Source organism: Paramormyrops kingsleyae, chromosome 1, assembly GCF_048594095.1.
Source record: "Paramormyrops kingsleyae isolate MSU_618 chromosome 1, PKINGS_0.4, whole genome shotgun sequence".
In the NCBI taxonomy this organism is placed as follows: domain Eukaryota; kingdom Metazoa; phylum Chordata; class Actinopteri; order Osteoglossiformes; family Mormyridae; genus Paramormyrops; species Paramormyrops kingsleyae.
In genome coordinates, this window is record NC_132797.1 from 34,068,739 (window position 1) to 34,085,891 (window position 17,153).

The window sequence follows — 17,153 nt, forward strand, 5'->3', positions numbered from 1 at the left end:
GTTAATATAGCAGTCGTGCGCAAAGTTTTAAAGGGGTCAGCATTGGGGTTTTGTTTAATTTGGTGCAGGTTTGGAAGAAAGTTGTTGCAAAGTGCGTAAGAGAATTCAAATGGGATTGAAAGACAATGTGGAGTAAACAAAACTTCAAATAACGGAGGAAAACGCCTGAGGCTTTAGTCCTTAAATACAGCTGCAAACAATATACTTCACAGAGTATGATTTTCTGAATGGATTCATTTCCGATTCACAAAGTCCCAGTTTGATTTGATTTTCAGTTCCATTAGGGATATTTCAGTTACAATACCAGTTTTGCTTGGATAGGAAAGAGATTCTCAGAGAATGTTGTAAATTTGTACTAGTTCCCCTCCAACCTGGTGCATCATTGAAAGTATTAACGAGCATTACGAATTGACCCCAAAGCAGCTACATTAATACAAAAACTTTTTATGTAATGTGACTTTTAGATTCGGACAGGGTGTTTTTGCAGATTGCACGCCTGGATAATGTCTCGTTAAATGGCTCCGGAGATTTGTGGTATTTCTGCAGTATCTTCTGCAGTTGTTTTTGTCCAGCTCTTCACCGTCCTCATGTTTCTGAAATCTGAAATACATCTAGACATCTATCTGTAGGTTTGACTGAACCTTCAGTGGAGCAGCCGTCACCATGTTTATCTGTTTCTGTCACCAGATCTTTTTGCACGAGGCTGGTCAGACGAGATTAATGGGGTTAAAGCAACACACATCCACAGGAAAAGGCCATAGACTGTAAAAGGCAGATATTTAAAAAAAAATCTATCTTGGAATTTTATGAATCTATATCGGATTATGCAAAGGAAGATTGATTTGAATCAGAAAATCTATTTAAAAAAAAAAAAAAAAAAAAAAAAACACCCAGCCCCCCCCCCTGAAAGCTTAGCATATCTAAACCTTTCTAACATCCTCCGTGTCCATATTGTTGCTGCCCAATGAAAAACATGTATCCATTTCAAAATCCATTATTTCTGGAGTATGAAAAAAAACTAATTTTCCCAGAAACTACTTTACAAAATAAATCTAAAGCAACGTAATGAGACCCTTAGACCAACAGAACCTGAGCTATGGAATCTTTACACTGCCACCATTGAACAGTTGTAAATGTTAAGTATTTTAAATGGACTATGTGGATTGTTTGTGAGCAAATATGTCGATGTCAACAAGATACAAACTAATCTCACTTAATATTCACAATTGACAATATTAGTTAGCTAGCAGTTTTGCTATTAACATTATGTTGTTACGATATAATCCATAAATGAAGTAATTCATACAAACAACAATCATGAATGCAAATGTTAACTAGCAGGTAATACTAGTTAAACAGATGACTTCATAAAACATATTTTTATTGGTCAGTTAGACACTGTCAGTAGACAGATGAGAATAGGTCTACTCCACCTATAGTAAAGTAAAAAATCGTCAGAAAGTAACGTGGTTTTCATCAGACAGTGACAAATTGTTTCTAGGCTTGAGTGTGCTGGCATTGTTTTACCTTCCAGAGCAAACATTATTGCATTATTGCACAAGGGCGCGAGCAGTCAAGCCTGTTGTTGTTTGGGCTGTTTTGCCTGAAGAATTCAAGCAGACCCAGCAGCTTTGTTCAAGGAGTTCGTTCAGATGAAATGGATCACAAAAAATTCTCCGTACCCATCGTCATTGAGCCCTTGGTGAAGTTCTTTTCTGAGGGATGCCCCAAGCGTCATTTATGGGTGCAGGGTACTCCGTGTGGGCTTTCATTTGTTTTCGACCCCCACAATGGCAAGGCTGAAGAAGCATTCAGTATTGAAGAACCAGCCCAGGGGGGCATGTCTGTCGAGTCTGTCATGGGCATGGGATGTTCTTCTCGGGGTAGAAACAGGAAAGCTGTGGCACTAACATCCTGGTTATAATGAATCTACATGTATGGCTCTAGGCTTATTTGTAGAGGCACATGTGACCTATTTTCGGGGCACCGCTGGGTGTGTGTGGAGTCGTACTTGGAAACCAGGTATATGTATCTACAGTGAGCTGTAGGTCGAGCGCAGGGGGGGAGGATGAAGTCGTCACCCGGGCATCACAGTTCCATTTCGGATTGATAGAACTGCAGAGAAAATGATAGGAAGAGAGCAGGGCTGTTATCTGCAGTCAGAGGGCATCTCCATTCTCGCTGCTGCTGTGCTGGTAGAGGCAGATAGACTGTGCTCATGGGGGGCATCTCTGCCTGCTGTGCACGTCTGTGCGTCCATACGATGGGGTCCGTAGAGACTCTGCACCCTTCGACACTGACCCATCGAGGCTTTGACTAGAAATAAAGCTGCTATCCAGTGACTTCAAATACTCGAGAAATTGTTTGGGGGGGAGAAATGCTTTGGTGGCTGTAGTAAATCATCCATAGTGAGATCGTGGAGGATGTCCGCAGATGAATCATCGATGTCGTGTCGCGTCCTTCATGTACACAGCCGTAGTGCAGATGGCGATGATGGCGGATTTGAACGCGCCGGTGACGTCAGGCCACAAGATGTGCGTCAAGGTGACGGGAGTCTTTTCTGGAGAAGGCTGGGGGTGGAGAGGCGTGCTAGTTTGGGGCGTGTTTATTTGAGCTGATGGAGGGAAAGCTCTCTCGGGTACCGACGACGCCATTCGCCTTGTCCCTGCACACCGGCATCTGCTGTGTGAGTGCTGACACGTTTATCTTGTCAAAGTAAGTCACCTGCTCAGGGCCAAAGCCTGCAGAGGATGTGAGGGCCCATGTCGCTTCACATCAGCAACTTGAAATTTGGACAAAGACACTCGATTTTTTTTTTTCTGGGGTGTTTTATAAACTTTTGCCTGTAGAGGGCACTATTGCTCCAGTTTTTCCATAATTCTGGTAGATATTGCGCATTCAGTCAGACAGCTGTTGTAATTTTGCTGTTCATCGCATGTGTAATGTTAAAATATGACTGCAGGCTTACATACAGTTAACATCTAAAGGAGGTGTTGATTTTCCCACCCAACCATCCATTTTCCCAGTGCTTATTCTGGATACAGCTCACAGTCCGGGAGAGATATTCTGATTGCTATGGGCTTGCTAAAAAGAGAGCCACAATTACTCCTATCCAGTTCAGTGTTCCGCTACATTCCTCACAGTGTTATACCATCTGCATATTAGACCCAGTAATTATAGTAAATAAAGTTATCGGTAAATGATTAAAATTGTTTATGACTTATTTTTCAATCAAAGTGTTCATTTTCAGCATTTAAATTCTGGAATCCAGCTTGGATGTGTGTATCCTGTAATTGCTATAGTAGCACGGTTACACTGAGGCCATATGGAAATAAAGTAGGTTAATGATTATTCTGGCATTAATAGGATAAGGTTGGACAACCGTCGTAAAAACAGTAAAAGGGACGTTTTTGCAGATGAAAATGTAAGTGTTCAGTATCCTTCACAGCTGAAGAAAGGACCACTGGCAGTTGGCAGTATGCTAAACTTTTCTTTTCCTTTAGGTTACAGCAACATCTGACTGTTTTTGTTCCCACTGTATGCGATCAGGTCCAAATTACGCAGGCCGTTTGATCGCCTCTGAATGCACAATGACCTGATTGCTCTGTATTGAATCTCATTCTTATAATTATTGCTGCTTTTTTCTATAAATAAATACTATAGACATCCAGCAGTCCTGGAAGTTTCAGGAGTCTCCCACAAATTGATAGCAGCATTCAGACACCCACTAACGTCCTGGAAAACTGTCATTCTGTTATTCAGCAGTAAAATTTGCCAGCAAGTTTAACAGCTGCACCCCCACCCCATGGTACTGTGATAATACCGTAATACCCAATCCTAGCCTCTCTGGTGGAGTATCTGAATGCTGTGCTGTTGTTCATGGATGACAATTTTAGCTTTGAGCATATTCAGTTTTTCTCTTGCTTTTTTGATGCTTTTGGATGCAGTCCTTAGCTTTTTGAAGTGAAGTATTAGCTACAAGTTTTTTTAAGCAGTTTTTTAATAAATGTGTTTTTCTTCCACTCTCTACATTGAGTGTTGAGAGCAAAATTAATGCCTGAGATGTTTGTTATTTATGGATCATGAAAAAGCTCTGTCGTTGACTCCAGTAAAGGCGGGCTATGGTGAATAATCGAGGCAGCATCTGGAATTAAGTCCATTTATTCACTTTGGCTTTCATCAGTAAAAATTTGGGATTAATGTTCTGGCATGAGCTAGCATCTTGATCTTGATGTGGACGTTCTGTAGTCCTGTAGTGTCAGTGAATGTTTTTGTGTAGTTTGTATTGAATCTGAGTTCCATTAGTTAAAACCAGATATCCAGAGATTTTTGAAAATGCTCTGAGCTGTATCCTTCTGAAAAGTGTTGCAGTGAAAACACAGCCTTATGAAAACAGAAACTTTAAAAGCACCCTAATTGTTCCCTGCTCATCACGTGGCCCCTTCCCCGATTTTGATCCTGCTACTTATAAACTCTTGTCTGATTGGTCACCTGGTCACTGTACACAGGGGTAAACTGCAATCCAGCATGGAAGATATGGGGAGCTGCTCTCAGTAGCGCTGTCACTGCCAGTTGAATAGTGTGCAACACAGTGTGACTGCTGCAAAAGAAACTAATTTTCCGACGACAAAATACTTTCATAAACAATGTGAAAACATCTGTGTGAATGGAGATAGTTTTTCTTTTTAATGGAAACCTAGCGGTGTGGATGTGACCTTACACCAGTGGTTCTCAAACTTTTTTTTTCCTGGAGATCCCGTGAAAAAACATTAGTCTTGTGACCCCTTTCGATATACAGCGTCCACAGTTTGAGATCCACTGTTTAAGGCATTGTTCTATCTGACCTATCAATGCTAAGCATCTACATCTAGCTGTGACCTCCAACTGAGACCTTTGACCAGCCAGCATATGATTTTGGCTTTGACTCTTTTAGACTTCCATCATCTCACTGTCTGGCTAGTATCAGAGCTGGTACATGATTGCGTAGCACAGCATTGTGGGTATTCCTTTACCATACTGACTGTAAAAGTCACCCCTTGCCTTTTGTTGCAGATGAGTCGCCTGAATGTTTCTCTGTGAGTCTGTCTGTCTGTCTGTCTGACTAATTTTCCCCCACATTCTTGCTGTTCAGATCAGCTCTTCCATGTCCTGGCTGTGCACATGCGTCTGTACAGCATCGACTCGGCCTACAACCCATGGACCCGGTTGACGCAGATCACCTGCAGCAGACATGCAGAGTGAGTGTGAGCCTTGTGCTGCCTTCTTGCTTTCACTCCTCACTGGGTCTCACACTGTCACTGTCACCCTTACTGTGCCTCATGCTGTCACCTTCACTGCTCATTGTCACCTGCATCGTGTCTCACACTGTCACCTTCACTCTTCACTGTCACCCTCAGTGTCTCACACTGTCGCATTCACTCCTCACTGTCACCCTCACTGTTTCTCAAGCTGTTATTGTCCCTCCTCACTGCCACCCTCACTGTGCCTCATGCTGTTTCTGTCACTCCATACTGTCATCCTTTCTGTCCCTGCACATCATCTCCTGTGCCCCCCCCCCCCCTTTCCCTGAAACTCCCAGCCATATTGAGGAGCTGTGATGACAGTGGGGTGAAACTCGCAGCGTGGTCACCATAGATACCAGCGATTTGCCGCATCCGCTGAATTGCACAGCGCCTTGCTGAGGGCAGAGTCCCACCCACGCTGGTCTCGCTGCATTGAAACATGCTTTCAGGAGATATTCAGAGAGCCTCCATTTCTATTGACCGCAGCAATCAGTGATTCTATAGAAAATGTCTCTTTCTGGGCTCTGCATCGAGTCACGCTTTGTTAAAAATTAGTCCTAATGGTTTTTCCTCTAAAAACATTAGTATGTTAAACCAAGATCTTGTCGTTCTTAGTGTTTGCGAGCATCCCAATTTGGATCTTTATGTGTTCTTCCGCACTTGCAAAGCACTTAGTGCTGTTAATGAATTGACCTGTCGCCGCCCCCCTTCAATCTCTCTCTCCTTCCCTCCCTCTCTCTCCCTCTCGCCTGTGTAAGTGCAGTGCCGCTCGACATGAGGCTCAGCCCTCAGCGGAGAGTCGTTCTGTCGGGGAAAAAGCAGGGAACTCTTGTTAGAGGTTAAACAGGGGGCGTTTGCTACACAGTGTGCGCTGGGGGTTCAGCTCCCTGACCTTTCCCTCCAAACACAGTTACATTTCGTAGTTACATTTCGTAGTCGTATTTGGAGAGAAGGCCCGATAAATCAGTGCTCTAGTACCGATGTAAAGTATTCATCTGGAGTACAGCTTGTTATCTATAAGAAAGACCCAAAGTTTTATCCCAGCCAGACTTTAAGGCCGCAGAAGCATCTAGATTACATCTGAGTGTTTAGTTTCCCAGAGTTTATGGGTGTGTTTTCAGAAATCTTTCTAAAGGATGTTTGGCTCTGGGCCTTATCGAACATTTAGAGGAGAAATGTCAGCATTTGCAAGGCACTGTCCTTGAAAGCTGTGAAGTTAGTAAGAAATATGTAAATGATTTTACAAAATGGAACATTGTCACTTCCCCTCAGCAGCACTTGCAACGGCGACAGCCCTGAGGTGCCAATGCTGTTCAGAGACGTCCCGTCCCTCCTCATCATCTTCGTGTTGACTATGCCCCAGCCTCTGCGCAAAGGTAAATTACCTTTAATGGTTTTTAGGCCAAAGGCTGGTTCTGCTGCAGTCAGAAGCTGCAGTACGACTTTAACAGCCCTCCTTCCTGGTGACCTAGACTAGCTCCACCTCCGATTGTCCTTCAGCGTTTGCTCAGAGAGACAGGGCCTCAATGCCTTATTATTCTTTAAATTGACTTTGTTTCTCTTTTCAATTCCGCATTGATTAAGCCAAAACAAACATCGTTACCGTGCTCGTCGAGGAGCGGAAAATTGATTTTGACTTGCCACAAAGAGACAGGGCCGAAATGAAGACGCTTTATTAGAGCCGGGGTGTCAAAATTGAGGTCAGGAAGAGCCCAGTGTCTGGTGCTAAGAATGAGCAAGAAAAAACAGCTTTGGGGGGCTGGGGGGGGGGGGGGCTAAGCAGGCTGTGCAGCATTATTTATGGCAGTAGAGGGGTCTGCGTGCTTCGGTGTGTTGATGGAGGGTACAGGGAGCAGTGCCAAGTGCCGGTCTCTGGGGGAGGTGAGGGCACTGGAAGTAATGGTTGTGCATTTGTCCAGTCAGAAGCAAGACACACTCCTCATGGGTAACACCTAGATGCTAATGGCTGTTTATTACTCCTTTACAAGTATGCTCATTGAGGAAAGTCAATGGGCAGATTTCAGTTTATAACTAAGAACACTATTGTGAAGATTTTTATTTTTAATTTTGATCTTCTTTCTAGTAGTAATATGTGTGTGTGTGTGTGTGTGTGTGTGTGTATATATATATATATATATATATATGTATATGTATATGTATATATATATATATGTATATGTATATATATATATATATATGTATATGTATATGTATATGTATATATATATGTATATGTATATATATATATATATGTATATGTGTATATATATATATATATATATATATGTATATATATATATGTATATGTATATATGTATATGTATATATATATATGTATATATGTATATATATATGTATATATGTATATACACACACACACATATTACAAATGGATGGAAATTACACAGAGACATCTGGGAAGCTTAAGTAAGTCACAAATTGGTGCAATGGGGTATAGATGTGAAAATAGGCCACAGCATATTAACGGGGCTTTTACTCTTATTGGTTGGATTTGGTGTGACATACTAGACTTGATCCATCTCAGATGCCCTGTGGGAGAGTCGCTGTTGTCAGTGGTTTTCTTCTGGGTAATGAAGGTTCCTCCTGCAGTCCAGTAACATGCAGGTGAATTAGTGACCCATAGGTGGTCGTTCTGCCTTGGTCTTGCAATGGATTAGCATGCCGTCCGTGGTGGGAACCTCAAACTGTCCTTCAATGCATTGTATAGATATATAATGAACTCGCAAAATAAATAGAGCAGAAAGGTACAATTACTGCTGCCTGTCAAAGTTATAGCAGGTTTGAAAATTATAGTGTTGGATCCTGTAAGTCTGTTTTCTTTGTTTTATTATTTTTATTAACATGAACTCAAGGGTTTCGTTCCCCCCCATTTATTTTCCAAAATAAATAACGTTGTTGTAAAAACCTCCTAGCACTCAGAATTTATAATTACCGGGTTTACATTTCATTCATGAAGTATACAAAACACAAAAAGTAAATAAAACACTCTCTCTTTACTCCTTTGAGATCGCCAGCAGAGAGTAAATCTTGCTTAAAATCCCCCCATGTCTCTCCATGGGTGGGATTCTACACCTACTCCCACATGTCTGTTCATAACAGAGGGCAGTGGTGGCTTGATGGTTAAGGAAGCGCACTAGTAATTGAAAGATTGCAGGTTCAAATCCCCGACCAGCAAGGCACCACTGAGGTACCCTGAGCAAGGTACCACCCCCACTCTCGCCTTGTCTCTGTGCTGCCTGGAGTGGGCTTCAGACCCCTGTAGCGACCCTGACCATGGGTGGGTGGATGGATGGGTAATATCTATGGGGTTGGGTTCTGGGATGCTTGTATATATCTGTGGTGTTTTTACTGTCCTTTTGTCGCTGCAGAACACTTCACATGCATGGTGAAGGTGCTGTACACCCTGCAGTTCACCCAGGCACTTACCGCACTGTGTGTCAGGCTCGGTCCGGATGAGAGGCAGGCCTGGAGCACATCCGGAGCTCTCAAGAAGGTAACCAAGGCCTGCACCTCCAGCCCATGTGGACTGTCTTCCATATGTGACGTTCCGAGCTCAGCTAGAGTAGAGCATCTCCAGTTAAAGAAGAGCTGATTTTTTGACTGTCTCTGTGTTTTTTTTTTTTTACTTTAAATTTGGTTAGGTAAATGTTAACTATACTGTGGCAACTATAAAATTTCATATAGCTATTAAATTAAAACCTGTTTTGTAAAAAAAAAAAAAAAATAGGCACAATCTTATAAAAACGGAATAAGTGTGTTTAAAGGGTCTGGATGGTAAATATATGGCTATTCTGTAATATGTGCATTCATTTGCAGAGACATTTGCATTAAAGCTGCATTATAGAGATGGTGCCCAAAATATAAAAGGAATTATTAGACAAAAGCTCATGCAAAATTGTTTCTTTTATTGTGTTTTCAAAACCGTCTTATAGTGTTTTTTTTAATGCCTGATCGGACGGTGTCCTTTTTCGGGGAACATAAAGGATTCCTAACAGTCCCTGCTTAAATCACCCACGTGTGCTGCCATGCCTAATTCTTACACGGTTGGGAATATAAAGACCTTAAATTGCACCAGAGGGGAGCATCAGCTGGGAAAATGGAGCCTTGAGGCGTGACGTCTCCAGCCATAAATCTACCACAGGGAGGGGGGAAATAGATAAGAGGGCTGCCATTTTTGTATTCTTTTACTGTCGGCTTGATAAATGCTGGCTGCTTTACCTCACATGAAGTATTAGTCAAACCAGCTGGATTTCATCTCAACACTCATCCTGTAATGTTTCAGCACTTGTCAGAGGTCAAATATTTGGTCCATAAAAAGATGGCCAGCTTTCTGTATGTGAATTATAATGTGGTATTATATACTGGGGGACTGACCTAGACACTGGTACAGAGGAATCCATTGTACTGGGGTCTGCATCGTGTGTAATGTAGGCCAGCACATCTCAGGGCTGGACGTGGTTATTGGGAACATTTGTTTGATTACTGTGCTATTAGGAGGGATCCCAATGGTATGTTGGGCTGCATGTCATAGCAGGATGTTAGTTTTACGTTTTGTAGATGAATGAAAGAAATTCCTTAAAGATTCTGTCATTTCATCAATGAACCAGAAGTAAGAAAAGCAGGGAGGGGCATTCTTGAGGAAGCGGGATTTGTTTAATTCTACCAGTGGAGAGTGAGGGCAGCGAGACCAGACTACAGTCTATTTTCCGGCCCAAAGCAAAAGCCCAGAGTTAATTACCTCCGGAATGATGATCGAGATGCCCGATGTATGGATAGTGCTAAGAAAAATGATTCAGATTGGTAGGAATGTCAGTCGTTGTCTGATTTATTTATTTATTTTATTTTTAGCCAGGTGAAACCGTGGTGTATGGTTAACAAAGTAACAAATAGGAACCTCAGGGCTCAGACCTTGCTGCTGCCGTCACACTGATTGTTGGCAATGCCAAGGTGTCAGCAGGCCTAACTGTACAGCCAGGGCCGCGCTGATATGGTGGCTGTGCTGTCACGCTTGGGCTCTTTCGCTCCACAGGGCCTCGCCAACGCGGACAGATGCTGGGAGGCCCTTCTGAGCCACGCCATCAATGAGCTGTCCCGAGGCAGGAACGTGTACGAGGACGACGGCGACCACATGTCCATGGTAGGATACCCGCAGTGCACCAGTGTCCCCAGACACATTCCTCATTCTTTGGTTCTGATTCTGGCTGCTTTTGAAGGCTTCAGAACTCCGAACGGGTGGGATTATAATGTGCTGTCAGTCGCCACCTGATATCACCCATCTTCTATTGGATAATCTCATTGGCTTAAACTAGCCATGATTGACAGCACTCACTAATCCCACCCATTGTGAGTTTCTACCTATTTAATGCAGACTAATATAGCCCATTATGTTGGACTCCTGGTCAATAGGTTTTATATTCCTGTGCTGCTGCATAGTGTTTTTTCTTCTGAATGGAGCATGAATGTGAATGAAGGTACAAATCTGAAGGCTCTGTGTGATCATGTTCCTAACCCCCCCAGCTGAGCTCCAGCGTCTGGTCCCCCCAGTCCATAGAGTACAGCCTGCAGCAGTTCTGCCTGCCCTTCCTCCGCCTTTCCTGCCTCCTGCAGCATCACCTCTATGGGGACAACCTGGCCGGCTGCCCCGTAAGGCGCTTCTCTCTCAGTGGTTATACCTGTAGGTAGTGTTAAAGGTTTTAACAAGATGCCCGCGTTTGTGTCTTTGGTCAGAAGGAGGACGAGTTCTCGGTCCTAGCCGGCTGTCTGGGCTTTTCCCCCCTGGCCCTGCTGCCCTCCGGTCCATCGTACAGCGCCAGCTTCCTGGAGTGGCCGGTGTGTGCTTTTGATCTCATGTCCCAGTGGTGTGCCGAGGTCACCGGCCTGGCGGGAATGCAGGCCGATGACTCTCAGGTGAGTGTAAAAAAAGAAGGGAGCAAGCAAGGTTTTTAGAACCCTTTCACCCAAACATTGCTCAGCTCGACCCCTCCAAAGAATCCTCTGTCCCACCTAATGTCTTAAAGCCTGAGTCCGGTTTAGGTGAAATAGCTGTAAAACGTACAGTATGTAAAACGGGATAGTTAGCTATTCATATTGTATGAACACAGTCAGAAAGGGTATCCCTCTTTTTCCCTCCTAATTTAGGATTTGCAGGTAAGATATCAGTCCCAAATTTTTCTTTTTTGCTCGCCAGTCTCAGCATTGAAACAGAAGTAAAATAATTTTCCCACCTGGCACCACTCTGAGATAGGAGCATGATTTCCATTTGCATCTCTATGAAGCCACTGACTCAGACTGGGGATTTGGTGCTCCCCATGTCAGACTCTATGAAGATCGATGGACCGGAATCGGAGAGGCAGTCTGTGACTGAGCCTTAGCTAGGGCTGTGAGGGACAGTATTACCTGCTAAGTGAAAGATCCTTGTGAGCAGTTTCTGCATAAAAATGGAGGTGTGGTATGGAGCTGGACTGTGTTTTTGTTACTCTGTGTCATATTAATGCCACATTAATGTCACCCATCCCTCAATAGACCCTGCTGGTGCAGGACCCCCAGTGGGCAGCACCGCACCTCCTTCAATTACCTGAGAACTACAACACCATCTTTCAGTACTACCACAGAAAGGCCTGCTCCTATTGCAAAAAGGTGCCCAAGGACCCGGCCCTTTGTCTCGTCTGTGGCACATTCGTCTGTCTCAAGGGGATGTGCTGCAAGCAGCAGAGCTTCTGCGAGTGTGTGCTGGTGAGTGTTCAGTGACGTGCCCTGCCAGTGCGTGCTGGTGAGTGTTCAGTGAGATGCCCTGCCAGTGCGTGCTAGTGAGTATTCAGTGAGGTGCCCTGCCAGTGCGTGCTGGTGAGTGTTCAGTGACATGCCCTGCCAGTGCGTGCTGGTGAGTGTTCAGTGAGGCGCCCTGCCAGTGCATGCTGGTGAGTGTTCAGTGACATGCCCTGCCAGTGCGTGCTGCCAGTGTATGCTAGTGAGTGTTCAGTGACGTGCCCTGCCAGTGCGTGCTGGTGAGTGTTCAGTGAGGCGCCCTTCCAGTGCATGCTGGTGAGTGTTCAGTGACATGCCCTGCCAGTGCGTGCTGGTGAGTGTTCAGTGAGATGCCCTGCCAGTGCGTGCTGCCAGTGTATGCTAGTGAGTGTTCAGTGACGTGCCCTGCCAGTGCGTGCTGGTGAGTGTTCAGTGACATGCCCTGCCAGTGCGTGCTGCCAGTGTATGCTAGTGAGTGTTCAGTGACGTGCCCTGCCAGTGCGTGCTGGTGAGTGTTCAGTGAGGCGCCCTTCCAGTGCGTGCTGGTGAGTGTTCAGTGACGTGCCCTGCCAGTGTGTGCTGGTGAGTGTTCAGTGAGATGCCCTGCCAGTGCGTGCTGCCAGTGTGTGCTAGTGAGTGTTCAGTGAGGGGCCATCCAGGGAATACATCGTTGTTGTTCCAACAGCATTCAGTTTTGTTTCCTTCCAGTTTTGTTTCCTTGATTTTTATACAGATTTGGCTGCCAGATTACTGATTGCATAACCTTAGCAGTACCTGACTGTCAGTGTGTTTAGATTGTATGCAAAGTGAACAGACAGCAGGGTCACAGTTTAACTTGGGCTGTGACTCTGTGACACACTTCATGTCTCTCTCCTTCAACAGCACTCCCAGGCCTGTGGAGCAGCGACAGGAATATTCCTCCTGATCAATGCCTCTGTCATCATCATCATCCGAGGCCATCGTTTCTGTCTGTGGGGCTCAGTCTACCTGGATGCTCATGGAGAGGAGGACCGTGACCTCCGGTAAATCACCTACACATACGTCCACAAACCCTGGTGTCATTAGGGGTGTTGCCTCAGAAACAGCATATCTGTGGTTGCCCTGGAAACAATATTCTTTTCCTTGATTATTTATTGATATTATTTAAACCCATAACTCATTCTATCAATCCATCATTTCAGTTGACTTGTTTTTTGCATGAGCATTCATGCAGGTACCAGGATTGGGGGAGGGCTTGGGCAACTGTGTAAGGAAGGTAATTACATGATCTTTAAAGGTCACTTTGATCTACCGATGACAGCCATATGCGTGCCTCAATAATAGCTTGAAAACCATCTTATAATCCAAAATAGACTGATACAGTGTGGTGGCTAGATGTACAGTCATAAGCACAATATGTGTGTTACATTTGCCTTTATTTAACTGGTAAATGCTTTTGTCCAAAGTAACATAAAAGGGAGTCACATAATATATCACAAGAATTCAGCTGTCTGAAGCTGACTAGGCTGGGAAAGTCCATGCAGATGTATCACTGGAGAGTCAGTGGTAAAATGAATTCGCTGAGGTTTTTCTGGAAGACATGGGTCTTGCGTTCTTGAAGGTTGTGAAGAACCCTGCTGACCATTTGTGCACCATTGCACCACTGAGGAGCTACACATGAAAGCAACTAGCGAGACTTGATCACTAGATCATGTTGGCTTGCTGACCATAGAGAGCATGGCAGAGCGTAGGTCCTGATGAACATGGGAAGGTGCCATTCCATTCACACCTTCTAGGACAAATCAATGGAGAGATACAAGAAGAAGTTTTAGATGAAATCATGTCAGCTGACTGAATACCAGAGAATACGTCCTGCCACTTACAGTAATCATGTGAGATGACAAATTCCTGGATAAGGAGTTGAGCTGCTTTTTCTGCTCTGATCTTCCTGATGTTATATGTTAAATAAATCTATGAGGTGGGGAGACAGTGTCTGGGCAGTGATGTTGTGATGAATGGTAGAAGTCAAGAAGCTTGGTCTTTTGAAAGTTTCAGGTATTGCTGGCAAATTTTAAGTGCAAAGTGGGTCACAGACGTACATTTTGTTTGTCCATTTTCCTTCCTGCAGCCGTGGCAAGCCGTTGTTCCTGTGCGAGGAGCGCTACCGGGTTCTCGGGCAGCAGTGGGTATCCCATACCTTTGACCACATCAACAAGCGCTGGGGGCCCCACTACAACGGACTGTAGCATACCCCCCTGCCCAAAAACAATGAAGAAAAACTCACCTCCCTTGTGGTGGGGAGGATGGGGGAATCACTTTGACTGGTGTCTGAGGCCTCTGGAACTCCCGGGTGAATTTCCGGAACATTCCAGAGGCCCGGCTAGCACGGTGTGGGTTTGCTTGAGACTCCGTTTATACAATCATGCTTGAACACTAATTTCTGTTATAAATGTGTTGTTTAAGCCTAGGCTTCAGAGAGAACATGCGAAAGCTTGGAAGACTGGATGTGAAAGCACAATTTGGTCTGGTAGAAAAGGGTTTTTCCCTCATTCTTTTTTTAAGTATGTGTGATTCATCCCTATGTATAAAATATAAAAAATAAAAAAAAAATTCAAGGGGGATATCCAGGAGTCGAACTGTCAGATCAGCAGCTATATGAACTTGCCTGTGACAATGCATTTTTTTTTTTGCCCGAAAACAATGTTAAATTGCTAAAGCAAATTTAAGTGCTGGGGCCAACTAGTACTAACCTGAAATGGTACCGGAGCCTAAAAATGTATTACTAATATTAGAAATAATAAGTCAATAGCTATTCACTCCATGGATTGGTATGTTTGAAGCACTGTTTGGTCACATTGTTTGAGTCAACATGCACCCTGTCCCAATCTTGTGGTGTGTTCCCTTCACCCGTTACATGAGGTCCTGTAAAAGATGTAGTTCTGTACCTGTAAAGTGTTTGTTGACATGTAATAGTAGGTAATAGTGAGTCCTTTGCAGACCTGCAAATGGCTCTTCTTCAAATGTAGTTGCATTTCATCCTCAGGAATTTTCTTTTTGCTGTAGTTTAAAATACAGAATTGTTTATTTAAAGAAATGCTGCTATTCATTGTTAGAGAAAAGAATTTTAGCTTTGTAAAGTTAATTTTTTCTTTCTGATTTGCTTTCGACCTTAGATGGCTGGGGATGGTGGTGTGTGGACTCCCCCCTACCCCCCACCCCCCACCCCCACCCATCTTGACCTTCTTTGAAGCAGGTCTTGCTTGGCATTTTCGTCCAAATGTGAGCTGCTCCAAGACAGGCCTGGCCTGAGGTTTCGTCATGCAGTGGGCTGTCTTTGTTTTTGTGTTTTTTGTTTTGCACTGTAGAAACCTTTCTTCATCACGTTTGGTCTATTGGCGGGTCCTAATGGTGGAGAAGAGCACGGATTCTGATTGGTTGATTGGGAGACTCCAGTCATGTAGCTGATTGTAAATCAACATTTAAACCCACTACCCAGTGCTGTTGAAGCTTGGAAGAAACATTTTGGTTAAAAAAGGTAAAAATACCCAACAGCATTTAAGTCTGTGTTTCCACAAATATAGCAGCGGCATGTTGTAATACATTTTTTAAGTGGATAATTAAACAATATATGTGAATACTGGCAAAGAAAGGGAATAACTTTAGCTTTGTTGATCCTAATATTTGTGGGTATAAGTGAAGTTAATGTCTTTCCCCTCCCCCAGCTCTCTCTGCTCTCAGCTTGGCATTTTGTGTTGGACTCAGATTTTCTTTGTAGAAATGAGGATAACAAATTATTTGCTTTTTAAGTCAGGTTTGGGCAGTCACTAGCTTTTCTAAAGATCCATCACAAGCCCCCTGAATTCATTCTGGGCCAATTTTTTTTAAAAATATTTCAAAAAGATCATTTTAATTTTACAATGTGTGTTTGTGCAGAAACAATGGGGATAAGGATGCTAATTTATGGATGATTCTTAATCTGTGTTAAATTCACAGTGAAAATCTGTGTTAAATTCACAGTGAAAATCCATTCAGATTCTGTTTGACTTATTGTTTCAGTTATGAGTCAACCATATTTAAAGTGTTTTAATAATTCTTATATCCCGATTTTGTTTCAACCTGGTTTCTCCTGAGAGTTTTTTTTTTTACTTGTTTATACACAGATTATCAAAATTCTTTAGCTTCGGTCATCCACTGTGTATGGGTCAGGGCCCAATACTGGGGCTCTAGATGCATTCCAGATCAGTTCTGGGGCAGGATTAAAGTTAAAAAGACGTGTATGCATAAAACACACATCTAGAAATATTGTAGTGACACTTTGTGTCCCGTATACGTATCTTGAATTTGCCCATTTCTGAATAACAGTAACTATTTATTATCCTGTTGTGCCTGAATGACATATCATTACTTTTTAAAATAAAGGACAGATAACACGTTTTGGGTCCTTCTGTTCTTGTTTGTTGGCAGTGGGAGGGAGTCACTCCCTGTCCCGCCGCCAACCACCATCATACTATTGGAAATATTAAGCTTTTAGGGAGGGAAAGCATTTGGATTTTTTTTCTGGAATTTATGCATGCTGCTGATCTGTTTACTTGTCAGGTTTTCACTCTGTTTCCTGATTCACAGCCCCCCCAGCCTCCCCCCCCCCACCCCATGGGAAACCCTTTTGAGCTGTGGGTGAACATTGTAATCAGAAAGCTGAGTGTTTCTCTGTGTGTTTTTGCTGAATGAATGAACAATAAAAATACAGTACATTACTGTAGGTGCTGACTCAAACCTTCTGATTGGAATCAGAATGTATGACTTAGACATTTAAAGGAAAATGTAACATATGTTAATAAAGTGCGGAATAAAAGCAGGGCTGTGATTGTATTTTCATTTCTTATTCCCCTTGAGTATAAATACCCACAAAATGTCACACTGGCAGTCTGCTGTGCCAGTAGAATATTAATGATATGAATCAACCTGTCAGATTGGACGTTGGGGAATTTGGAATTTTACGGCATGGAATTTCTCCAGTGCATATAACTATAGCATGGGTAACAAATAAGAATTGTGAGACCTCAACCATAGCTTGTGTTTTGGCTTCTAATTAACAGGGAATAAAGAGACCATCAATCAGATAAGGAA

General features: G+C 43.4%; 1 protein-coding gene across 8 annotated transcripts in view; it reads left to right on the forward strand.

Moving 5' to 3' along the window:
• ubr3 (ubiquitin protein ligase E3 component n-recognin 3) overlaps nt 1-16,895 on the forward strand; it is a 56,406-nt gene extending 39,511 nt beyond the window's left edge. For 4 of the 8 annotated variants that reach the window (XM_072714359.1, XM_072714364.1, XM_072714372.1 and 1 more), the window contains 9 exons: nt 5,132-5,237; nt 6,555-6,658; nt 8,672-8,796; nt 10,333-10,440; nt 10,821-10,946; nt 11,031-11,210; nt 11,826-12,035; nt 12,930-13,069; nt 14,155-16,895. In XM_072714359.1, coding sequence (XP_072570460.1) covers nt 5,132-5,237; nt 6,555-6,658; nt 8,672-8,796; nt 10,333-10,440; nt 10,821-10,946; nt 11,031-11,210; nt 11,826-12,035; nt 12,930-13,069; nt 14,155-14,272 — 1,217 coding nt within the window. In that variant the 3' untranslated portion in view covers nt 14,273-16,895. The remainder of the gene's footprint in view (nt 1-5,131; nt 5,238-6,554; nt 6,659-8,671; nt 8,797-10,332; nt 10,441-10,820; nt 10,947-11,030; nt 11,211-11,825; nt 12,036-12,929; nt 13,070-14,154) is intronic. The other 4 variants (XM_072714362.1, XM_072714369.1, XM_072714376.1 and 1 more) reach the window with 1 other exon arrangement.
• Nucleotides 16,896-17,153: the final 258 nt, after the last annotated feature.